Source organism: Solanum verrucosum, unplaced genomic scaffold, assembly GCF_900185275.1.
Source record: "Solanum verrucosum unplaced genomic scaffold, falcon-dt-bn FXZP01000137.1, whole genome shotgun sequence".
NCBI classification, from domain to species: domain Eukaryota; kingdom Viridiplantae; phylum Streptophyta; class Magnoliopsida; order Solanales; family Solanaceae; genus Solanum; species Solanum verrucosum.
In genome coordinates this window covers 889596-915784 of record NW_026020405.1, presented here as the reverse complement: position 1 = coordinate 915784, position 26189 = coordinate 889596, and the positions used below count along the sequence as shown (strand labels likewise).

At 33.2% G+C, this 26189-nt stretch overlaps 4 protein-coding genes across 4 annotated transcripts; all 4 read left to right on the top strand.

The window, feature by feature from the left end:
- Positions 1-529: 529 nt before the first annotated feature.
- Positions 530-1910, top strand: LOC125840475 (uncharacterized). Its single transcript, XM_049519469.1, has 3 exons — positions 530-714; positions 1250-1585; positions 1806-1910. Exons 1-3 carry the CDS (start codon positions 633-635, stop codon positions 1904-1906), a joined length of 519 nt encoding a protein of 172 aa, XP_049375426.1. The 5' UTR covers positions 530-632; the 3' UTR covers positions 1907-1910.
- A 1428-nt stretch (positions 1911-3338) lies between these two features.
- On the top strand, positions 3339-8373 carry LOC125840409 (transcription factor MYB1). The gene is made up of 2 exons (XM_049519387.1): positions 3339-3742; positions 7168-8373. The coding sequence occupies exons 1-2, from the start codon at positions 3379-3381 to the stop codon at positions 7938-7940; spliced, it is 1137 nt and encodes a 378-aa protein (XP_049375344.1). The 5' UTR covers positions 3339-3378; the 3' UTR covers positions 7941-8373.
- Positions 8374-13031: 4658 nt separating this feature from the next.
- Positions 13032-16644, top strand: LOC125840437 (uncharacterized). The gene is made up of 2 exons (XM_049519426.1): positions 13032-13772; positions 16202-16644. Exons 1-2 carry the CDS (start codon positions 13315-13317, stop codon positions 16437-16439), a joined length of 696 nt encoding a protein of 231 aa, XP_049375383.1. The 5' UTR covers positions 13032-13314; the 3' UTR covers positions 16440-16644.
- Positions 16645-19930: 3286 nt separating this feature from the next.
- Positions 19931-25524, top strand: LOC125840470 (mitochondrial import inner membrane translocase subunit TIM10). Its single transcript, XM_049519465.1, has 6 exons — positions 19931-20064; positions 20139-20179; positions 20294-20346; positions 21548-21586; positions 21694-21763; positions 25196-25524. Exons 2-6 carry the CDS (start codon positions 20144-20146, stop codon positions 25241-25243), a joined length of 246 nt encoding a protein of 81 aa, XP_049375422.1. The 5' UTR covers positions 19931-20064; positions 20139-20143; the 3' UTR covers positions 25244-25524.
- The last annotated feature ends 665 nt before the right edge of the window (positions 25525-26189 follow it).

Below are 26189 nucleotides of genomic sequence, written 5' to 3'. Positions count from 1 at the left end.
ATTTTAGTACTTGTTTTCTATTTGTCACATGTCTCTTAGAGAATAAACACACTCTTTGTACCACCTAAGTACCAACTACCAAGTGATATTTTTATTATATTTTAAAATATTTTAGGACGTTGAGATTTCGCCTATAGTTCAAGTTCACATTCAGAATTAAACTATTAAGCTCCTAATGATTTTTTTTTCTTCAGAAAAAGAGATACTTTTCCATTGGCAAAGAATATAAATTGAATTAAATTAAAGAGAAAAATAATTTCAGTTCATTTTATTTATTTACGATGTAAATGATGCTAAAAAATAATCTATCAAAATTTAGAATGTGAGTTAAAACTTTGACCTTGTAAAAAAATCATCAAATATATTTAAAATAGTCCTCACCAAAGAAAACTTAAAACCGAAAAGTAACTAATTAAGCTAGTGATCAAACATTTGTATGATTTCTATTGGTCATTATACACAAAACAACTCCCTATATAAACATAAGAAATCCCTTCATTCAAACTCATCTCACAAACCTAAAAAAAATAAAAAAAATTCTTTCTCCATTTCTTCTTTCCAACAACAAGAAAAAAATACAAAAAAATAATCAAAATCCCAACTAAACAAAAGAGAAAAAACAAGAAAAATAAATGGGTTCATCAATGAAATCATCTTTGATCCTTTTTTTTACATGTTCCCTTTTCCTCCAAGTCGCTTATGCCGTATATAAAAGTGAGTTATTGATTTCTTAATTAATCGTGAAAATAATATATTCAGTTGTATCTCGTCTTAAATAATTATTGATTTCTTAATCAATATTGTGAAAAAACAGTTTGTTGAATTGAATCTCGTCTTTGTTCATGCACATTCAACGTACTGTGCATGGACATATAATTTAGAATTATTGATTTCTTAATAATAATTCTGAAAATTCTAAACTCAGTTGAATCGCTCTCGATCAATCTCTGGTAATTCACATTATTCTTGTACCCCACTCTCAAAATCTTCCTTCATGCATAATTCATATGACACTTTTTTTTAGTCCGTCTAAAAAAATATCACATTTCTTTAATCAGAAATAACTTAACTTTAGAATTTTAATTTATTATGTTTATTGAAATGATTCATAGCCACATATATTCTAAGATTTGTTTTAGACAACAATTTTTTTTATTTTTTCTTTAACTTGATATGTTCAGTTAATCTTAAACTGTGTCATATAAATTGAAACAACACGATTATCTAATCATTCTCTTTCTTTTTGTAGCTGAGGTGAAATGTGAGAGTTTACCAAATGGTGATTGTGCATTTGCAATTTCATCAACAGGAAAAAGGTGTGTATTAGAAAAAGCAACAACACCAAAAGATGACTTAATAAGTAGTGAGTATGAATGCAAGACATCAGAAGTGATAGTTGAAAACATGAAGGAACACATTGAAACAGATGAATGTATTGAATCTTGTGGTCTTAATAGAAATTTCTTTGGAATTTCTTCTGATGATTTGCTTGAGCCTCAATTTGTCTCCAAATTATGTGCCCCTGCTTGTTATCAAGAATGTCCCAATATTGTTGACCTTTACTTCAACTTGGCTGCTGGTGAAGGTAAATCTAACAACATTACTAACTTTGCGATTCAGTGCAGATATATCACTCGTTAAAAAACATGATGCATATATACTTATGTTGTCTAATAAATAATGCATATTACAAAACTATATTAAATATGCACAATTTGTTAAGACTATGAAAATATATACGCATCATTTTTTTTTTATCGAGGTGTATATAACCGTCTTATTTCGATCTTTTAAATTTGTGGGAGCATACTTGCCAGACTTATGCAACAAGAACAAGAAGTTGCAAAGCAGTGGTGCTGCTGAAGATGGTGTTGATGCTCCTGCTCCATCTCCTTCTATTTTCTAAATTATTTTTGCACCTTATTATAAAAAAAAATTTATGAATAATTTCTTTTTACAAGAAGATATTAATGTTTAATTCTTTGGGTTTGCTGAAATTTTTTTCCTGTGACATTTTTATTTTTTGTACCAATTATTTTTTTAAGTGAAAATTTAATAAAGATTCTCCTTTTTTTTACATGAGATTTATTGTTTAATTATATATCTATGTTTGCTAGTTGAGAAACAAGAATTCAAAGAATTGTCTGTGAACTTTGCAAAATAAAAATAAAGAAAAATCATACTATCAAGATTTTAATGAGACAATAATATAACAATAATAATTATGCGTTATTATCAAATAAATTAAAATCGGTTATACGAATTCTCGTTAGATTATAGGTAAATTTAAGCTTAGCTAATAAAATACTATAATTAATGGGTGGAACGTAACTTACAATTTTTTTGAGAGTATAACGTATTATGTTTTTGTACCATCTCCTTTAGTAATAATTTAAACCAAGTTTAGGGTGAAATTACTTTTAAAAAAAATTGTTTTTCATATTGAGGTATTATTATATATGCATACTGATATTTGATAGTAGATTATAAAGCTTTAATTATTTTTTTTCAAATAAATACATGTTCTAATATAACTTTAATTTAAAATTTACAAATTTAAAAATATTCGAATTTCAAAATTTTAACTCCAAATTTTATGATAAAATGGAAACTTTACATCATTTTTGTAGATCCACTATAATGACGGATATAACTTGATAAATAAAGATACGTGGAAGACTCTAAAAAGAATATCAAAATTAGATAAAATGGTCCACACGACCAATTTTTTTATAAATAGGCTACAATTCCAATACAAGATTCATCAATTAAAATAGCACAAAAACATAAAATGTCAATTTTACCCCTTTGAACAATAAGCACACATATTAACGAAGCGCTGCTTCTTATTCGTTTTTATTAGATAGTAAAAATGAAAAATGCTCGAGATATCAAGCATTTTTCCATATTAATAAAAATAATTTGAGTAGTTTGAAGTAAATAATAAAAATTAAAATTTTGCAATTGAATCGAAGTAAAAAAAGATATTTCCTTTAGTTTTTCATTCGATATTCAGAGTCTAGATTGGAGCTCCGACTAAATTTGAATATCGTATGGCATGATCGATTTGGGGGTGACGTTCCCAACATGATTTTCTCTATACCAAAACTCAAACATGAGACCGTTAATTAAGGATGAAACAATAAACTTTTAGGAATGTGTTGTATGTTTCAAACATAGTTCTTTTTGAAAAATACGGACAATATTTTTGAAGAGTTCGAGCAACGTAGGTGACGAGGGTAAAAATGGTAAAGCAAACAAATTTCGAAGTAAGGAGCTGTCTTCACTCTCTCTATATACCTACCTTCATCTATTTTGCAGTTGCACTTAGGCGGGTACCCAAAACTACACAAAATCAAAATTTTAAAACCAAAAAAAATGGAAAACGATACACCGGAAGTTCAAGAAGTGAGCGTCGCCGTTGATGGTTTTCACGGCGGAGTAATTGGGGATGCCTCCGTCGGCGGCGGTGGTGGTGGTGTTGATGGCGGTGATGAAGAGGAAGTGTTGATGCTAGAGGATGGAAGTGGAAGCAGTGACCAAGTGAGAAAGAAAACGGCAGACCGTGTTAAAGGACCATGGTCACCTGAAGAAGACGCTATACTTAGTCGTTTGGTAAGCAATTTTGGGGCGAGGAATTGGAGTTTGATCGCCCGTGGAATTCCCGGTAGATCGGGGAAATCGTGCCGGTTGCGGTGGTGTAATCAGCTTGACCCTGCCGTTAAACGCAAACCCTTTACCGGTAACTTTCGAAAACCATGTGTGTTTTTTTTGTGCGGCCATTTGGTGAAAAGGGGTTTTATTGAAATTTAGTTTCTATTTGTGATTTGATCCTGCATTGATGTTTACTTTTGAGTAAAGTTTGGATTTTGAATTTGGGGTTGATAAGATCTCGATAGTAAAGTATTGAGTATTGACCATTGTTGAATATCTGTTGAAAATATAGTTTCTACTTGTGATTTTGTAGTTTGTATTGTTTAGCTCAGGTAAAGTTTGGATTTTGAACTTGGTGTCAAGAAAATCTTTGCAGTTAAGGTATTGACCAAAGTTGAATATTTCTGGTGAAATGTAGTTTCTACTTGTGAGTTTGAAGTGTATTTGGATTTTGAACCTGAGGTCAAGAAAATCTTGGCAGTAAGGTATTGACCAAAGTTGAATACTCCCGGTGAAATGTAGTTTCTACTTGTGAATTTGTAGTGCGCGGATGTTTAACTTAAGCAAAGTTTGGATTACCTGTGGTCAAGATTAAAGTCTGGATTTTACCAATCAAATAATGATTAATGTCTGGATTTTCAACCAAAGCAGAAGGTATTTGATCATAGTAAATATTTAGGTGAAATGTAGTTTCCGCTTGTGATATTGAAGTGTATTGATGTTTAGATCCAGCAAAGTCTGGATTTTTAAACTGTCAAAATTTGATTTTGAATTTTCAACTTAAGGTCAACAGAATTCTGAACCGAAGCTATTGACCACACTTGAGAGTTCTGATGATCTTAAGGTTTGGGGAATTACACGGTGATAAAGATTGGATCAGGGCTTGCTAAAGGGCATAGATATACAAATGCATTCAGGTTTAAGTCATGGATCATTCAAGTGAATAGGTGATCTCACGTGTGCCACATACATTTATGACATGTAAAAGAGACCGTTACTTCCATTCTTTTGGACTTGCACTTGTATTTTCATTTGAGCTGAAAATACATCCAGGGGTTTTAGCAGATCTGACCATGCTCGAGCTGTGTTGCTCATACTCTTCCAAAAAGCCTAAAGCCACTGGGTGCGTGTCAGATCCATCAAAGTAGTGCATTTTTGGAGGATACGACACGGGTGCGGCTGCATTTTTGGAGAGTCCTAGCAACATAGCATTCAAGTCCAAATCTTTACCACTGTTCACTGGCCAAGCGACCATGTCACCCCCATTCTCGAGAAGTAGGCAACGGATCGTCAAGAGTAGCTCACCTTTAGGTTGCTTATTGTACCATGAGAGGAAGAGTTTAAATTTGTACTAGTATATAATAGTAGGTCTCTAAATAAGTCTTGAAACTCAAAGTTAGTGAATGATGGAACGGTCTAGGTCTTATAAAAGTTGAAGTATAATACATGACAGTATGGTATAACTCTTGAGTAGAGACAAAAAAGAACGTGGCCATGAATTAAGCCAGTGGTTTTAAAAGTGAAAATTCCAACTGCAAGAAGAAGGCTCCGTACACAGTAGAAGGGAAAGAAGAGTAAGTTTTCTGAAAAAGAGAAACAATACTAGAGAGGCCAATCAAGAAAAGAAAGGAATAGTAGAAGAAGAAGAAGTCAATGAAGAGAAGACTAAAGTATATCTGAAGAGAAATCCTAGTACTGAGATTGCAGAAGGCCCTTGTTTTCAATTAAACCTACCGTTTCTTTTTGTATCGATTTGCGCTTTACTTTATGAAGTGTACACTACTTCGAAGTTGCTTTGCTTCATCCATGAAAGCAAGGACCCCCTCACTTCACATCTCTTTATCGGTCTAAGTGTCCAAACCACACATGTAATATTACAGACTAAAACTGACTACAGATAGGTTGCTGCAAATTAATGAACTAGGTTATGCATAGTAGTGTTGTGCCTTTGATGGCTCTTCTCAGCCTCTTATTACGCTTGACAGCATTCCTTGTTGATACTAATATTCTGTGCAAATTTAACAAATTCTAGATTCTAATTTAACCGAGCTATTCAAATTTTAACTTTTTGTGACTATGGTTTTCAGCAAACTAACTTATCAACAATAATTTTAATGTTTTCTACCTCCGTCCCAGCAAAATGGGACGAAAGAAGTATTTTTGTTTCTTTTGACTCTTTAACTTTAAAGCATAATCTGTGAAACACCAGATTATTTTACAGTTTAGAAGATTATATGTGGGGTTAACTAAAAGCTAATAATACCCACCAAGTACCAACCGAGATACTGGTTATTGACCACTTCTCCTAGGCTAAGTTGGGTTGGGAAGTAAAAAGGGAGTGCACAGGCTACTTTCCTATTTGTTTGAGAATTAAAGGAGGGGAAGCGAAAGTGTTGAGGTTGTATCTTCTCAACAGTGGGGACTTAGGCCCTACCCCTTGATTAACAATTAAACCTCTTTGCATCTAAAAAGGATGGTACCTCTGGTTGGCAGCTAAAGATTCAGCAATTTGAATGATTGAGAGATAGAAGAATTTTGTCAGTTGCTTAAACAATTGAGATCAATTTAATTTGATCTAGGAAGAGATGGATACCATGATTTGGCTGGCAAGTAAAGACAAGAAATTTTCAGTTAAGAATTTGAGGTACTTCTGATAAAGCAGTTAGGTCAGTGGGATACTTCTTGGCATTGGAGGGTGATATGGAAGACGCATGTGTTGGGGGGGGGGGGATGGCAACATGGGGGGTTTACTTAACTCAAAATAACTTGCAGAGGAAAAGGTTTTGACCTATGTAGTAGATGTTACTTGTGTCAAGAAGATCAGGAAACAGTTGAGTACCTATTTCTCTGTTGCAGATTTTCTAGAGAATGTTGGGAGTCATTCCTAGTATATGCCTCAGAAAGTGAAAGGTTGGAAGCAGTAGGTGATACCAAAAGAGATAAAGCATATGTGGAGAACTATTCTATTGTGCATCTTATGGACAATATGGCTGGAGAGGAACAAGGCTTGCTTTGATGGGCAGGGAACTCACTTTTCTAGAATTAGGAATAGATGTTTACAAACTCTGTACTTATGGTGTAAAAGTGGCTCACTAGATAGTTTGAACCAGTAAATTGATTTATTGGGCATGTTAGGAAGAAGAGTATAGTAGGCTTCTTTCTGTTTTTTTTATCTTGTACCATCTTAGTACCATTCAATAAAACCTATACCTTATCACCAAAAGATAAAATAAAGCATCTACTATACATGCAGTGAAATGTGTTTTTCTGCATACATATTTGAAGATTTGGTGCTGTGCCCAGTTTCAAAAAAAGATCTGGTGCTGTGCTACGTCAAACTAGATATATTTCTTAGTTTCCAGCGGAGTCACCCATAGGTCCTGATATTAGGAAACAATTATTGCTATTCATGCTTATATTAACGCCCCACTTTGTGGGATTTCACGGGTATGTTGTTGTATGCTTATATAAGTAGCTGTTGAATGAAAATAATAATTCCACCACTCTTGACAGATGAAGAAGATCAGATTATCCTTCAGGCCCATGCTATTCATGGGAACAAATGGGCATCAATTGCAAGGCTTTTGCCAGGTAGAACAGATAATGCCATTAAAAATCATTGGAATTCAACCTTGAGGCGCCGTTGTGCCGAACATGGTAAGTTAAGAAGTGACTCCAGCAATATCCTGGAGGATGTTAGTGCTGGAAAATCAAAAGCATCATCTGAGGAAACCCAATCATGTGGTGATGTGAATTCTTTGAAAGCTATTGAAGGAAAAGACGTTAGCTCTCAAGAAAACCAAGAGGCTAATCACTATGAGGATAGGAGTCAAGAAGAAGTTCAACGGAGTGATGTAGCAAATGATCCTCGTACTCTCTTCCGTCCTGTGGCTCGGATAAGTGCTTTTAGCGTATATGGTTCTTTGAATGTCCCAGAATCCCAACTGCAAACTCCAAGGCTAATTCCTATCCAAGTACCTGATCTTGGGATAAGCAAATTGCTTGAAGGAGCTTTCACGGACAGATTAGTGCCTCACCAATGTGGCCATGGCTGTTGTGGCAATGTCAATCAAGAAATTAACGGAAGCTCACTATTGGGGCCCGAGTTTGTTGACTACGCTGAGCCTCCTTCCTTCTCAAGCCATGAGTTGGCCGCATTAGCCACAGAGATAAGTAACGTTGCTTGGTACAAAAGTGGGTTGGAAAACAGCAGCATTGAGGTTAACTTCAATCCAACAACCAGGGCAGCCTGTGGTACCTCTCATTTGCCAAGCAGACAATTCTAATCTTTCAAATTAGTAACTTGGAAATGATGATGGATGCAGTGTCAACCTCAACTACCATGATATAAAAGATTTTGAGGCTGAGTTGATTTACCCAACTTATTTGGAATACAGAGTACAGGATAAAGAGAAGGTGGATACCTGATTTAGTGTCCAAACTGGTTGAAAAGATTGTAAATGCATTATTTTCCTAGGTCTTCATTCATTCATGATGAGGAATTTTAGAAATTTTCTTTATTTAGATGAGTCCAGTAAAATGGTAGTATGATCTGAAGCTTCATATGTTGTAATTCAACAAGATGATGGAATTTTTTATTCAAAGAGTGCTTCCTCCTTGCTCAGTTGGGATGATGCAAGGAAAAAGAAAGATGGTAAATTCTTGTAATTCAGCAGTTCCAGGTAAAATTGTAACATGCCTTCTGCATGGTTTATTTTGTAGAGTGACTTTAAATGAACCTCAAATCATCATATTCATATATTATTCATTCATATTCATATTTTGTAGAGCGACTTTGAATGAACCTCAAATCATCATATTCATATTTTGTAGAGTGACTTTGAATAAGGAAGGCATATATTGATCGAATTTATGTACAACTTTTACAAAATACTACTCTCCTTCAACAACTTCTTAATGTGTATGCAATTGTAAGAAGGTGGAGATTGTTGTTTCTTAAAAAGATTGTAAAATCTTTAAGACATGAAATATTTTACAACCATGACGCCAACATTTAAATATGTGTTGTGACATATTAAATAAAAATGTTAATAAGTTGAATACTCGTTGTATATTATAAGAATTGCATATTTAAAGTCGTTAGAACAATTTACTTTTGAAATTCAGTTGATAGCAATATATATGATGTACCTTGGAATTAATAATTTAGATTGAATAGACTCATCATTCATTAATTTGAGTCTGAATTTATTCCTCAAATTCATCACATATATTATTAAAAGTAGGAAGCTTTAAAATGCAATTCTTATAATTAGATTACGCTTAGAAAATCAAAATTTAACTGAATCATACCGAAATTGAAGACTACTAGAACAATTTTGAAATGTCTGATTTCTGTTATACATCATAGAGGAACCTAAAAACTTATATGATAAAATCTTTCAGAAATAACCAACCAAACCAAATCATTAACATCTTAGTTATAAATATCTTGTAAAATTAATCAAGTTACGCACAAATTGACTCCATAAAAGACTTAAATGCATTGGAAGAATCTGGGTGTACTGGCTCCTGTTTAACCATCAGAAAGATCCAGTGGTACCATGAAATGATGAAAACAAAAGAAATCAGTGCTCTATTATTCTTTCTTTAAATCCCAAACTTTTGGTGTCTTTTTGACTCATATTTAGATATGTGAAAGTGATGGAAAACAGACATGTGCTAAGTACCGTGCTAAGTTTTCAGTCTTTTCAGAATAAGTAATACATTATTTTTGACTTTGTGGACCATACTATATAGATGAAAATTAAAATAAAACAACATATAAGTTTATAGCAATGTAGTAGTACTAGTTAAACAAGTAGGGCTTGAGTAAATGTTGGTAGCAATAACATATAATTTTCTTGGTTGAGAGTGCTCCCTCTCGAATGGGGTCATATCCAATACGAATTTAAAATTAATCGAACTCTAATATAAATATCAAATATCGAGAATCGGAGGAGAACCAAACAAGGGGAGAGGAGGAATGGGTTTGAACTTTTCCTACTTGTCACGCAAAGTGGCCCTTACACATACAAACAAACGTCACTGGACCCTATGGTCCACTGCTACTCTCTTATTTCACTGTAAAGTTCTGTGCTGCTAGGGACGGAGAAAGAGTGTCGGTTAGGGTCTCGGAGTAGATTTTATCATTAACTCATGAAGATAGAAAGATTTATGTCCATATTATAATCCGCTATCTATATATCTTCTTATTTAAGGTCATATTTTTGCCTTTCGATAAGTTAAAGTTGTGTCATGCATGTGTTGTTTACTCACCTTTCTAATTTAGTACCTTTTCGTTTATCTCTACTTTTCCTTATACCTATTACATTTAACCTCTTGCACCTCTTCATTGGAGCATTTGCAGATCTCCACTTCACATGTCCAAACCATCTTAGTCTCACTTTGCTAAAATTATCTACAATGGAGGCCACATCTTTGCTAATTTTTGTCTTGAATTTCTAAGGTGACACTTATTTTAGGACACTTTGTTTTTGCTAAAGTTGCACTTATTTAGGACAGAGAAAATAGTAAATTTAGTTTAAATTTAATATTTTATTTTAAAAATTAATTAAATATATATAATATATTAAATTTAAATTAAATAGCTTTAAAAAATTATAATTTATATTGAGTAAAATCATATCGAAGCCAAGGATTATATATATATATATATATATAATTACACAATATAATTTTTCGATAAAAGATATGCCCCTCAAATATATGTGGCTCCGCCATAGTAGGAATAGAAGGACAATATTATTTTTTATTAGTATGCATATATGGTTTAGTTACAATAGCATAAACTTGTTGTATTAGTTGGAAAATCAGTCAAAATGTCATATTTCTCTTCCTTCTTTAGACCAAACTTTGACGTAAATTTTGGTTTGGGAGTTATTTGATTTTAGAGTACTTTACAAGTCTAAAATAATTTATGAATGATTATAATTTATTTTATTAAAGATAAAATAAATATTTTAAAGTTAACTTAATTTTAAATATAAAATATTTTTTTTCATGAAAACCGGCAAAAAAAAATATATCACGTAAAATAAGAAAGAAAAATACTAATAAATTAAGAGTTGTTTAGTTTTCTTCTATTATATAGTAAAAATGACAAGCCAATAATACATACATGCTAAGCGTAATAATAATAATAAATTATAGAATAGTACAAAAATATCGATCCATATAATACCCTACTGTCAGAATGAAGAACATGGAGATTAGTCTAAATTATTTATTTATTTATTTTAACCTTTTTTGTAAAGAATATGAAATCAAGGTTGCAAAGAAGACAATACAACACCTGAAAAAGGTAAACCAAGATATATTCAATAGAAATTGTAAAAAGGAAAGAAAGATATACTCAAACTTGCTAATGAACTTTTTTGGATAAAATTATATAAATGTATAGAGGGACCCTTGATTTTTCATAATAATAATAATAATTAATAATAATATATCTCATATAATTTTATAAATAGCGTCTCGAGAATGACACACATAAATTCTATTTTTGATACAAGTAAAGATTCAAAAAACTCCCAACTCAAGTAAAACATAACAAAAATGTAAGGAATTTAAGTAAAGATGTCTATAACTTATCTTCCAAATAATACATATTCGATCAACTTATGCAACAAAATCTTCTATGATTATCAGATCGGTATATATAGTTAAGATCTAGAGTTAATCGATTTCAAAGTGATTTTAATTTGTTTGAATTTTTTCATATGCATCTATGGTTTTTGTCTTATATATAGTCAAATTTCGACTTGTTTGAAATTTACATGAGCGTTATTGTATACATATATACATGGATTTAAGCAAATAATTATTATTATAAGTTAAATCCGCAAAATTTGATTTTAATTTCATTTTCTTGTTAGTATTAACTACTAATTAGTTGCTTTATTTTGAATTCATTTATAGATATAGCGCGATTTGCTATTGACAACGAAATTGAATACCATATCTATTTTTTATAACAAAACAATGCTACGTTCAAATAAGATGCTCTTTAATTTTTGTCTATATTGTTCTTTTAATAAAGATTTATGAGCCAAAATATTCTTAGTTAGCTTGAAGACATTAAGAATTAAATTATTCGATATAAGTTGTATAGTATTTAATACGCTCGGCATAAATTTAAAAAACTTTTGCCTTATAAATTATGAATTGAACATATGCCTCTTACAACATAAGTATTGTAGAAATAAACAACATAACTTATTATGCTTTATAAGACTGCGATTTATCATAAATCACGTACAACTAATGTAAACTAACATAATGAACTTCATGTAATGTCGCCCCTTATTGAAGTAATATATTGAATCTATACTTACACTAACTCTTGTATCGATACTAATAAAATAATTCATAACTTGTATTCACCAACTCCAAAGAGATGGGAAAAAAAAATATTTTTTTAAAAAGTGGGAGGAACCACTACTCGAATGCTTATTATTATCTTACACTAAAAACGATCATAATTTACACCAACCACAATCATTTTCACCACGAACACAAAATATATTGAAACTAGAAAAAACTAAAAAAAAAGATATTGTAAAAAGAAACAAAGAATTCATCATAGATTGTTATTTCACTTTTTACATTTTCTGCCAAATAAAAAATATGCAGAAATCTTGAATTGACAGTACAGATCATTTGATGGAAGTACTGTTTGAAACTGCAAGATACTGTTGATTTAATTTATTTATTTGATTTTAACTTGATAAAAATAATTTTTTAAAATTTCGATTTCTTAAATTAAAAACAGGTAAAATATATCTTAATCTAATGTTCTTAAACATATCACGTGAAAAATTAAGAAATAGATGACTTTTTTTAAAATACAAAGTTACTTGTTACTTCTTCTATTACATTTTATTTGTGATGCTTTGACTTAAAACAAAATTTTAAAAAATAAAATAAATAAATAATTTATAATTTTAAATTAAAGATATATAACACGTATCAAAATGACATTTAATCTTGTGGTGTTAATCGAACAAACAAATTAAAACAAATAGGCAATTATTGTAGTATATTTATGTAAGATTTCTTTCCTTTTTCATCTGATTTTAAAAGGTAATACTCTTATTTTTCTTTTAGTCATAAAAATTTCATGACTTGATTTAAATATAATTAGAAAAATTATTTTAAAAAAATAAATAAAAATCACATAGATTGCCTCACCAACTACAGTAGAATGATTATGATATCTTTCCACCATTTCTTCCTAAAGACTGTCACACAGCTACTCTAACAGAACCATGAGCTCTCTCCCTTTACATTCTTGTATTTTTCCTCCTTAAGCCCTCTCATCACTTTCTATAAACACTTGGAAACAATACATTTTTACTCTCTCTCTTCTTGCTTTTGCTTTTCTGCTAAATTTTAGAAAATGGGGTGTTAATGGTTTACCTAATCCATCACCTCACTAATAGACCAAGAAATGAGGTAATGGGGACTTAAATCATGCAGCACTATAAAGGGTAACAAAAAAAATTGAATCTTGGGAGTTGTAATACTTCAAAGTTTTGATTTTTATGGTTTTAATGCATTTCTTGGTTGTGGGGTTGTTGAGAATTGAATCTTGGAAGTTGAAATCTTTCAAAGTTTTGATTTTTGGGGTTGTTGAAAATGGCAAGTGTAGATGTGTCTAATGTGGATTTAGAATCTGGCGCCGGAGCCGGTGGACATAGTCGCCGGTGCTCAGGTAGTGGTAGTAGTGTCTGTTTCTCTGATGCTGATGAGGGTTCTTGTTATTCTCAGTTTTATTCAACTGCTGATGGGTCAAATTATGATGATTATAGTTTTGCTTGTGCTACTGAGTCTGAAATAGGGGAAGTTATGGAGGTGTCAAGGAGAGTTTCATCTGTGGCTGAGTCTGATAGATCAGTGGATATGGAAAATGGAATTGGTGAAACAAAGTTGCATGTTGGGAAAATTGAAAGAGATTGTAGGATTTGTCATCTGAGTTTGGTGAGTTCTGGTCCTGAATCTGGTTTTGCTATTGAATTAGGATGTTCTTGTAAAAATGATTTGGCTGTTGCACATAGGCATTGTGCTGAGGCATGGTTCAAAATCAAAGGAAATAAGTAAGTATAGCAAAGCCTTAGTTTATGTTTCAAATTTCTGACTTTGATTTTAGTTTGTGGTTTCTGAATTTTGATATATTAGATTTGTTTATGTGATCAATCTAGATGCTTAAGTGGTAATGTTACCATCTGCAAACAAATTGTTGTTTAGTTTTATTGTCTAATTGTGGTGCCCGGGCAAGCTTATGCATACTTTGACTAATTTCATGGGGTACGTGTCCCTACCAAGCAATAGTTACCAGATAACTCTGTCCTAAGCTGGCCCTTGACTAATTCCACAGGTTGCGTGCAGCTGCCATCTCCCACCAGGCCACCACAACAAGTATCAGGTCCACCAAAGCTAGCACAGATAGGAAGAACTCACCTAGTGTTTTCTGTCTCCGCTGTGATTTGAACTAGGATCTCAACGATTAAGTGTATTTTGCACTTGATAGTGGGTTGCAATGACAATGATTTGTTGAATCTTCTGTTGGAAGTGTTTGATTTTTTTATTCATATTGGCAGTACATGATCTGTCAGAATAACCCTTTTTTTTGTAGGGTAACGTAAAAGTTTGGTCTGTGATGTCTGTTCTCTTGGGAAAGAGATGACATGATGTATTTTATGGGAAAAAAAGGAAAAGTCTTAATGGAATAAAATAAAAAGAAAAGTGAGGGACTAAAGCAATGGTAACTTGAAAAGTATCATTAGGAATTTTAATGACTTTTTGGAAAGAATTAGGTTGTATTCTAATTACACCGACAATTCTTCGTACTATGCCCTTAAATGTTCTGTAGTTTCTAAACTCTTCCTGATATTTGATATGCACTTTTCTTTAATCAAAGTGAAGATTTGACCTTTGTGGATTAAGTAATAGTACCTTTTATTTTCCCCTCACTATGAAGTAATCTTTTGCTGGCCTCCACTCTGCATATTCTATTACTTAGATACTGTAGATCTTTACTTTGATTATCAATTCTGTGACAATGACCTCTGATGTGTGCACAGTCAAGATTCTAGTGTCATTTTCTGATAGAAACTTTCATCAATGAGTCTTTTGATCTTTTAAGAAGTGCATGACCAAGTAATTGAAATGATCAAATGGAATTAAAAAGCACACAATCTTGTAAATGTGCTACATTGTTTTGGACATCTTGGATATATCATTGTGGTAAAGAAGATTGAAATTTAATTGTTGGAATCTACAAAACTGAATTTTGATTTGTTAGACTTACTGTAGAATCAAACATATGTTATCTATAACAGAAAATAGTAAGGTGGTATTAACAGTTAGAATCTCTGTGTGTGCGCCCGCATGTGTGCACTTGGTGTTGCAACCTCGCTGGGGGAGGTGGAGGATCGGAACAACTGAATTGTGCATAATGAACTACTTGTTTTCTTTTCCCTATAAAGATGCTTCTTTTGAAGATAAGGATAATGATCAAATTCTCCTTCATTCCTAGTTTAATGGCAAAGGAGGAAAGAGTAAAGGATCTCACTATGATCTGTTCTGTTTCTTTAGATGTTCGTCTTGAAATTGTTTTACGTTTGTGGGTATTATTCAACTGTGAAGCCTATGAACCAAATGTTTGCTATTCCAACACACCAAGGTAGTAAAAGCAATCACCAAAACCAAAGTGTAAAATTTATCTTACATTCAATAGTCTGTAACAGTTTAGTCACCTCATTCCATGGTTTTCCGTCACTGTTGTTTCATTATTTTCCCATCCATAAAGTTGATCAAGTACTGAGAGATTTGTGTAAGCGTGATTTTACCAAAATATGATACTTTTGAAGTGTCCTTAAGTGCATAGTCGTCATCCTTTATCAATATCTGCCTACACACTCACATGATGAGTATTCCCTCTTCTTGACTGTTATGCTTTACTTTGTAACTTCCTCCTTCCACTAAAATCTCCGGAGGTCTGTCCAATTCCACATGCCAGAACTATTTCCATCTCTTATGACCCGATACTCATTGACATCATAAGGGTTTGTTTGTTATATTCTACTAGTGTTGTTCCTTGTCATTCCTCCTCATATTGTTGTAAATTAATAATTAGATTCTGACATCAAACTCTTTGTTGTAGTTTTTCTTTCTGGTGGAAAAACTGAACTGTCTGATAAATGCATTTCGGTGATCTTTCTAATCAACTTTGTGACTAGTTCTTTGTGGTACCACAAATTCCTATCTTTCAGTAATCAGATCACCTTGTTAGACAAGGACCTTGATAGGATATGAACATACGTCTAGTAGAATTCGTGAAAGTATTAAAGACTACAAACTTAGATAGGACACCATTATCTTATCGCGGTCCTAAATTTTCGAAGTTAGTTCTTACATGTTGCAAGGAATAAGTTTTTTCTGACAAAAAGCTCAATCTTTTATAAAATTGTAATACTGCTAGTTATTTTGTGACCCTTTTTAACAATTGAAGTTCTTTTTCCAGGACTTGTGAAATATGCAATTCTCTCGCACGCAATGTCATTGGTCCAAATGATGTTGAATCAGCACAGCAAACAAATGAATCAAGCGCAGTGGCTACAAGTGCAGCATCTGCACCAGTATCAGCAGCTTCAGAAGCTCGAACTTGTTTGAATGGCCATCGGTTCTTGAATTTCCTCTTAGCTTGTATGGTATTCGCGTTTGTCATCTCTTGGCTCTTCCACTTTAACATCCCATCATAGGGTAGTGTTGGAAAGAGTTCATGTGCCATGAAATTCGAAGGTAACACATATTTACGACTAGCTTTGGGAATATATCTACCTACAGAGCAATGTTTCATCTGTCTACTACACCTAGATTTAGAGATCAATTTGTAAGTTGTGTATGGTCTATTTATAAACTAATATTGCCCTTTGATCTCACGAAAATGCCAGCAGTTGTTTTAGTTTGTTATGTTACAGTAACACATATCTCTTGTTCTGTTTTTTCAAGTAAACATTTTGATATGGTGTGCTTCAAATATAGTCTTTAAACAAATTGAGAGGTCAATATATTGCGATGCGTATAATTTAAATTCATACTATACAATATTAAGATATGGGGACAACAAATAGTCATAAATATAATTACCTTCAATAGATATCATCGCAAAGACATGAATTACATATCATCATTGAAACAAAACAACAAATAACAAAATTGATATTTGTTGTTTTGTTTCAATGATGATGTGTAATTTATGTACTTTAATGATATGATCAATGCATTTGATATAAGAGAAAAGATTGTCAGTGAAGAAATATGTTTGTCAGACCAAATGAATGAGGCTAGAGATATGGATTGGTGGGAGTCCATAGACCGATTCAGTATAGATGATACAATGAGGTTTGAAGCTTGGTTAACTTTCGGTGAATTCACCGGAAGTTAACCAAGCTTCAAACCTCATTGTATCATTTATACTGAATCGGTCTATGGACTCCCACCAACACTCATTTATTTGGTCTGACAAGCGTATTTTTTTATTGGCAATCTTTTCTCTCATATCAAATTCATTAAATAAATCATTATATTGACCGACTTTGTTACGTGCTTCTGCAACAAGTTATTCACCTGCACTTAATTCTATTATAGAATTTATAAAATGCTCGATGACTGCATTAATGGTCTGAGGAATAAAGGAATATGATATACCTGTCGGTGAAGATAACAATTTCAAGATCGACATCACATTCTCTAACAAGTTCACTAGCATTTTAATATAAGCCAGAATTTCGTTTAGAGAATGAAGAGTATCAAGTATCTTCATTATCTATTTTCGCCAATGAATTTTTTTGTAGTTCTGCTGATTTCTTCTGCTCCATGCTAGAATATAATAAAATATTATTGATCAATTATTTTCAAAAATATGTGTAAAATGAATGAAATATCATGAGTATTTATATACATAAATTTCAGCCTGGTCATTAAATTACTAGCCAAATATCGCAATAAAAGCAATCTTTTCTTCATATTGAAAGTTATAATAGGAAAATTATATTTAATTTTATATTCAAAATCTAATTTTATGGTAACATAAATAAATTTAAAATTTAAGTTAAAATAGGTAAGTTGACTAATATACTAGATGAAATTTATCAGTTACGAGTAATTAATTATTGTGAATTGTCACTAGAGTTGTCAAAATGGGCTGACCCAACCCAACTCAATCTAACGGGCTAGAAAGTTAAATGGGTTAGGAGTTAGGACGGATTGATCCTTTTAATTAAAGGACCTATAAAATAACAGTTAAACCCAGCCCAAAGCGCGACATGAGTTTGGACGAGTCAACCCTTCAATAAAAAAATGAATAACATTGGTGTCTTAGAAAGAGTATCTAACAGTATGGAACTTTGATGTTTGATGAACACGACACGATTACATACAAAAATTCATTTATGATTACACACTTCAGTGAATACTTACAAAAATACATAATAGCCAACATAACAGCCAAGATACAACATCATAAGATTCATTCAAGCAAAAAATATTACATGATCACTTTTTTCATAAACAAGACAACAAAAGGGAAATGAAAAATTAGACATAAAAACAAACTTGATTTTAGTGGGCTAATAGCCCTAAAATGTAAAAGATTTGCAAATGAGTTAGACTTGATTTTATATTTTTTAAATATTTATTGACAAACTCTTTACAAATAAAACACTACTGAATATATATAATAAATATTTTTAACATTCATAGCCCACGGGTTGGACTCTAAGGCAGGGCCTACGAGGCTAGCTAGCCAAAAGAGGTTGGGCTAAAAAGCCTCATTCCCAAATGAGCCAAAAAAATTAGGCCCAACACCACTTAATTTAAGGGTTGGATTGGGCCGACTTAACGAGCTAAGCCCATTTTGATAGCTCTAATTGTCACGCTTCGAGACTACTCCCTAAACGCAACACGATATTTAGAGCTATAGGTGAGCCCAAGCTAACTTCATGACATGACACTGATTAACATAAATCAATAGAGAATTTGGAATATAAACGCAAAAGCTAAATCTGAAATATGAGTGTAAATTCCATAATAATAAGATAGACTAATATCTGGAAGAAATAACATTAGTGAAATCTATATCTAACTATCTAAAAGCCTTTACTAATATGAGTTGCTAGGACAAACCCCGAGCTAACTCCAATTATCTGAAAATTGAAAAAAACGACTGAAAAGAAAGATAAGGGTTGTCCTCAAACTGATGAGGACTCACTAATATTGTTGCTCACTGATCAAAAGTAATACTAACTGTGAACTGGATACTCATCGTCAAAATCTACATTATCAAACAATATAGCAAAAAGTATGTTGTTAGTACTTTAAATGAACTAAGTATGTAAGATAATACATGACAAATGTAACTTAACGCGATGAATCTATAAAACGTGTTGATGCATGACCACATAAAATAAGTTTATACTGAACTGAAATACATAAGTACAAGATAATGCAATAACTGAAAGTCTGATTATAGGAGATACTAACACCGACATAATCTATGTGCGCTACTACATGAAGAATGTGCTTTCCCATACCAAAAGGAGGGTGTCCAATACTTCCCAAGATAAGGGACCTGAGCTGAGCTAATGTGGATTCACTAAGCTAAAATCTATAAAGACTAATTCTATGATGACATGTAATTTTTGAATTTAGGAATTATTATTAAAGGTCCACAGATGTCGATCAAAATCTTTCATCCCTAAAGCCGCTCGGTGCTAAGTATAACTCTCATGGAAACATGCATATAAACTAGAAACAGTGATAATCTAAGTATTTTCTCTATTTTAATTTATTTATCTTACTTTTTCTTTTAGTTCATTTAAACAATAATGTCTCTTTCTTTGAAAAAAATCTTTAATTTCAAGTTTCTATTCTCTTTGTACCATATTAATTGTCCACATTATAAAAAATAATTGTCTCAAATTACTTATCAATTTACAAAATCAAAATATTAACACATTAATTACATTTTTTCCCATTTACATCTTATTATTAATTCTTTTTAAAAGTGTATTCAAGTTTCTAAAGTTCTCAAAATAAATTATTAAGGTGTAAACTAGTAAAACTATATTTCTTATTATAATTTATTACTTATTTAAAATCATAATATAATAAAATATTTTGATATATTCTATATATAAAAATAAAAATCAAAGAAATAAATTGAAAGTGAAGAAATATTTATTATTATTTGGAGAGACAACTCAGACAAGTACACATTAGTTTAACCTCAAAACTCAAAACCCTCAGAGTCCTCTTTCTCTTCTTTGCGCCTCTCATTCTTGGATTCACTTTCTGGGGTTTTACCTAATTTCCATTCTTGAAAGGGTATGTAAAGTTCAAATCTTTTTTGGGTTTTCAGTTTATATATGTATGTATCTAATCTCTCTTTACTCTTACAGTTATAATGGCTGGTGTTCCTTCTGACCTTGAAAAAGAACAGGTTTTTTTTATTAACTATATGCTATTTATTGCTTCTGTCTTAATGGGGGTTTGTTTTTTATCTATTAGTGTTCTTTTGAAACTAAAGTCTTGATTTTTATTTGGGTGAGAGCAGATATTCTCTATGGCAGAGAAAGAGATGGAGTATAGAGTGGAGATGTTTAACAAGTAGGTATCTTTTATCTTTCTTGAATGTTTGGAAGTATACTCATTTGCTTGATTTTGCTGAAACTAGCTAATTGTGTAAAGGATGATTAGTCCATGTGTGGTATTGGTACATTGAAATAAGTAATAACAACAACATACCTGGTGTAATCTCACAAGTTTGGTCTAGGAAGGTTGGTGTGTACGCAGCCTTACCCGTCCTTGAGAAGGTAGAGAGGTTGTTTTCGATAAACCTTAGCTCAAGTAATACATATAAAAAATCAAGAATGTAATACAAATACTGTTGTGAAGTGAAGAATCCATGCTTAAAACAATGAGAAGGCAATGGTAGCAACAACAAATAATATGATAACCGAAGCCAAATGAGATAATAAAATCAAAGAAAAAGATAGGAGAGTAATAAAAAAAATACTACCCCATAAGGAAACTGGAAACTAGACAATGCTCTATTACTTACTAACCGTCTATCATAATACTCTACCTCCAAATCTTCCTAATCTAGGGCTGAGTCGTCAGTAAGCTATAGGTGTGCCATGTCTTGTCTAATCATTTCACCACACTACTTAAATAAGTACCTGACAATGATATGCTAATTCTTTGGTGTACATAACTTTTTACTACTAACATGTGTGTTGGGAACTAGGATTTATGGTGCCTGTCCTTTTGAACATCAAATGTTCCAGATATAAAGTTAGTGAGGAAGACCTGCTGTGAATTATGTAAACCTTCTTAAACTAGTCAGAGAGGGGACAGTTTTGCTTATTAATTTGTAAGTATTAGATACAGTTTTCACATGTGGCCTAAATCTTTTTCTTGGGACAAGCACACAAAATACTTTGTTGACGGATGGTGCAAGCTATGCTGTTTCCACAGCACCTTTTAAGGGACTTGATTGGGGAATGTTTATACATCTAAAGGCCTAAATTAAACAAAGAAAAGTGCATTCATGAGGTGGTTTACATAATTTGACATTGTAATCAAGTCCCTCAAAAGGTGCCGTATGAACATTAAAAATGCTAGTTTATAATATATACTACAAAACTCTTAATGTGATGTTTGGAAGTAATTTTTGTCTCCGCATAAAGGTAGTGTTATCTGTTTTCTAGTTATTGTCTTCACTTGCTGGGCTTTAGTTCGTATTTATCATCCTGTCTACTTCTCTAATTCTTACCTGCTCTTTTTTCCTTTTAAAACGATAATTCAGGCTTACACATACATGCTTCAAAAAATGCGTCGAGAACAAGTATGTTACTCATTCTTCTTATGCTTCTGGCCTAATATGAGTTTTGTGCATCATTTTCTCAAGATTTAGATTTTTGGCTGACAATGCATTTGTAAATTGCTTTACAGGTACAAGGACTCGGAGTTGAACATGGGTGAAAATAGTTGTATTGACCGATGCGTTTCAAAGTACTGGCAGGTAAACTATGGCTGTGCATTCTCACTTCACTAAATCTTGGAGTTAACCTGGTACATGTAACAAATACACATATATTTACTTTCAAGTGGTAAAATTGTGTTGGTTGCATTAGCCATATCATCTTACTGTGTCTAATGGAAATGGGTTTGCCTTTTCTGAACAGATTGAGTAGTTATACTAACTTTTAATAGATGAGTAATCTTTCCTACTGACAAAATCCTGTGACCTTTGGTAGTTCTATGGTTTAATCATAATAGTTTTTTTCCCTTTTCTTCATTTCACATATTAGGTTGATGCGTGAAAGATATATTTTAACCAAATTACTTTAATAGAATAGATGGCCCACTGCTTAAAGTGGATTAATAGCCTGGGTGGCCAAGTATTTGGGACTTGGGAGACCAGAAGTGCTTGTTTTTAGTTAGTGAAGTGTTTGGCAAGCTTTTGAGAAAATAAGTGCTTTTGAGGAGTAGCATTAGCTGTTTTTCAGAAGATAGACAATTTGGGAACCTAGTACATGTAGGTGAAGTGCGGGATTTCAATGCTTATATAACTGATACTACCATGGCTGAATGGAAAGTAGTTGGCAGGTGGTACACTTGGTCAAATGGCCTGGATTTATAGTAGGATTGACAGGGACCTGTGTATCCAAGTTGACTCGTAACTTTTGCCCAAAATGAAGTAATGGTGATGGATCCAGAGTCCTCTGACCACACCACTAATAATCACCTTTGACGATGATAAAACATGACCCTAAACCATTTAGGTTTTACAATTGCTTAGCTAACCTCAAAGACTTCCTCCTACTGCCAAAGATGCTTGTGATACTCCAACCAGGTTTGATTATAAGGGGGCTGGCTATATGGTAGAAATTGAAGCTGGTGAAACAAGGTCTAAAACACCTTGATTGGAAGGAATTCAATAATGTGGATATCAGAGTCAACAATGCATACAAAGATTAGCTGATACCAAGCACAAACGAGGGATCATAACCATTTATCTGAACTGTTTAATGAAGAAAATTCACAAAATTGAGTTGGAGAAGTGTAGTGTAGTGGAGGAAAGCATATTAAAACAGAAGTCTGGGACTAAATGGCTGCAACTTGGTGATGATAACACTGCATATTTCTTTGCCACCTTTAAATGCGGACAAGTCCAGAATAGAATTATATGCCTTGTATATAGCCAAAGTCAGATCCTGCAACATCCAAATGAATGTGAAGGTGAGACAATGAGAATCTACAAAGATCCAAACATCATGTAAAATGGAAGTTGCAAATCTTGAGAGCAACAATCGGATTTGATTGCCCCTGTCCCAAGGTGTGTAAGGCCCTGATGAGTATTTATCATCAGAAGGCCTCTGGTTGTGATGGTTTTAGTGCCCACTTCTTCAAAAGAGCATGATCCATCATTAGGGAGGGAGGTAAATCGGGCAGTAATAAGTTTCTTTGATCATGGTGACATGCAAAGACCTATACTGCATTATTTTTTCAAAAAATTAAGAAACAGAGATTTAGACAGATTCATGACCCAATATATGCCAAAAAGTGTTCTGCTACTCTTGCTACCAGTCAAGTCTACAGTAGATGCATAATATTTCTTTGCCGTGTGAAAATTTTCTAGTACGCCAGCACCTGTTAAAGCCGTGACGTGAGTGATTATTTATGGCTATTGTCAGAAAATGCATGCAATGGGGCATTGCTATCGGCGAAGCAAGTTCTTCATAAAATCAGAAAATTAACATGCAATCCAAAACACCCTTATTCTTTAACCATCAGCCAGTTGGTCCATGAGATCACCAAAGTAATATGACTCTTAATCCAAAATATTGAAGCAGATATCAAAAATCCTTTCCATTTTTCATGTGTAAGAAACTTTTTGAAGGTATTTGCAAGCAAAAGTACTTCCTAGGTTAACCATTTACCCAGTATCAGCATTTTCATCCTCTTCCACAATAGAATCATTGCCTGACCCGTTCATCAGTTGGCTCACTTCGCTTCGCACCATAGCTGCCACCATCTAAGCTTCCTTCATATCAGCCCCTCCTCTCCCTTATCGATCCGACATCACTCCCTCCTCATCCCACCCAGCCAGCGCCAAGCCTCCCTCTTCTGTCCCAACTTGCCACCACCTTCACCCTCTCCCGTTCTCTATTCAAACAGCCACCCCTTCACAGCTAGTCACTCCCATATCCCACCCCACCAACCCTTCCCTAGAGCCCCAACATACCCCCCTTCCACTTCATCCAGGCTCCAGCACCCATTCATTCTCCATCTCACTCCCCTGTATTCTGCCTCCTCTACTTGGTCCCCCTCTTTCCTGTTGCCAATCCTCCCTCCCCACCCTAAAAGTTTGTACTGTTACCATCCTTCCTTCTTCCTCTTTTCCCTTTTTTTCTTTTTTTTGAGGGTGGGGGAGGATTGATTTCTTTTCTTCTCCTTTAGATTAATTTTTTTTTTTTGACAAGGTAAATAGTTTTATCAGTAATCGAGGGAAACCCTATATACAAGTCATATACCAAAAGGATACTTTAGGTTTCTCTGAATTATTTGTGGATCCAATCCACATTTTTCTTAACTATCGTATTGAAAGACTTGTCGAGTTAGCTTCAAAAATTGACTCCCTCAACTTCTGTAATCAAAGAGGCAGAGGTCTTAGGCATTTCTCTAACAAGAAGAAAGATACATTTTGTTCAATAAACAAGGTCCAAGTAACTGTCCCAAAAAACCCACTTGTTCTGATATTTTTGTGCCTAAGCAAGTTTGGGCCCCAAGAAGTTTTGAAGCTTATATTTGAGGTTGAAATTAATGTGAAAAACAAATCCACTCCGAGCCCCGAGTCAGCATAACGAGAAAATATCTAGAGAATCAGATTGAAATCCAAAAAATTATCCTCTCATCCTCTCCCTATTTTTGCACATTGATGGCTTTTTTTAAACATCCAGCTATCATGTCGATATTAATTTCTAGTTAACTTCTGAGTAAGCATAGTAATGTGCTCTGACAACTTCCCTTATATATACGGCTGTTTTAAGTGTCCCCCTCCCTGCTTCACCAAAATTCACTCAAGATTTTAGTGAAAATGAGGTGGTGATAATTTTCTCAAGCCGAGGGTCTAGCGGAAACCACCTCTCTACCCACAAAGGTGGGGTAAGCTCTATGTACACCCTACCTCTCCAGACCCCACTTATGGGATTGTACTGGGTATGTTAGTGTTGTTGAGGTGGTGATAATCTTGATATTTATTAAATTTCGCCCATCTTATTACTGCCAGACAAATTTAGGTAGTCACCAAAGTGTGGTAGTTGCATCAATACTTAATACTGGTTGGTATCTATGCTCCTGGAACTTCAAGCTATTTAGTTGAGGTTGTTATACTTCTTTTTTCTTCAAGATCCAACAATAACTAAGCACACCATTTGAATATTTTCTGCAGGTGACTAACCTAGTGGGGACACTTCTTGGGAACACTCGACCCATGTAACATTTTCCCATTGTCTACTTCGTGGTGTTGGAATAATCTATCAGGGAGAACAGCAAGGAAGAAATTGATAATCCTTTTCTTTATATCTCGAAGATGTTGCCTCTTTGAACAAATTTTACTATATTTAGAAGTATATTTCAATTTTACTCCTTGACAGTAAAGATGATCTGAACCAATGTGTAATGGCTATTGATGATTTTTTGTGATACAATAGGAAAATTTCAGCTTCTGGCCAAAATGTTAGATTTTGATGTTGCAAGAATGAATTTCACAGTTTTTGGTCATTACTTTTACTTGATGCAGAAAATCAGTGTCCATGGTTTAGTATGTTGCTATGTTTTCGTTCTAGTGTCATATTTGTTGTTCTCAATACGTAGTATACATGTCTTTGACAACTGTTTGTGGTGGTAAATTTCAAATTTGATGAAGGACTTGGTGAGAGTTGTGAGCATGTCTCTATAATAAGCTATGTACCCAAATCAAATCATATTTGGTCTTTGTGCAAGGTAAATCCACAACAAAGTTCATATTTATCATCTCTCACTTCCATTGTGGAATTTCAAGCCTAACTACTCAGTCGATGATGTTCTGTTTGAGCTTCTTGTATGGATGGATACATTTGCCTTTTTGTTAATTGTTTTTGCGCTGTATCCATTATACCCATTTGGTCATGGATCAAGAGGTGCATATAGCATTTGACTATGAATGGCTATTCAGTTGTACATATTGTAGATGATCATCAGTAGAATTCTATTAAGTTATTCAACCAAAACCAAAAAGGAACTTTTTTTCTAGATTTGGTGTTCACCCAAAGAAAGAGCTTACTATCTACTACACATTTACCAAAACCATCTCATCAACTCCACTTCTTATTAAGTAGTAACAGAACTTGCATATAGTATTCAAGCCTTCACTCTTTCCTCACATCTACTCAATTCTTGATTTG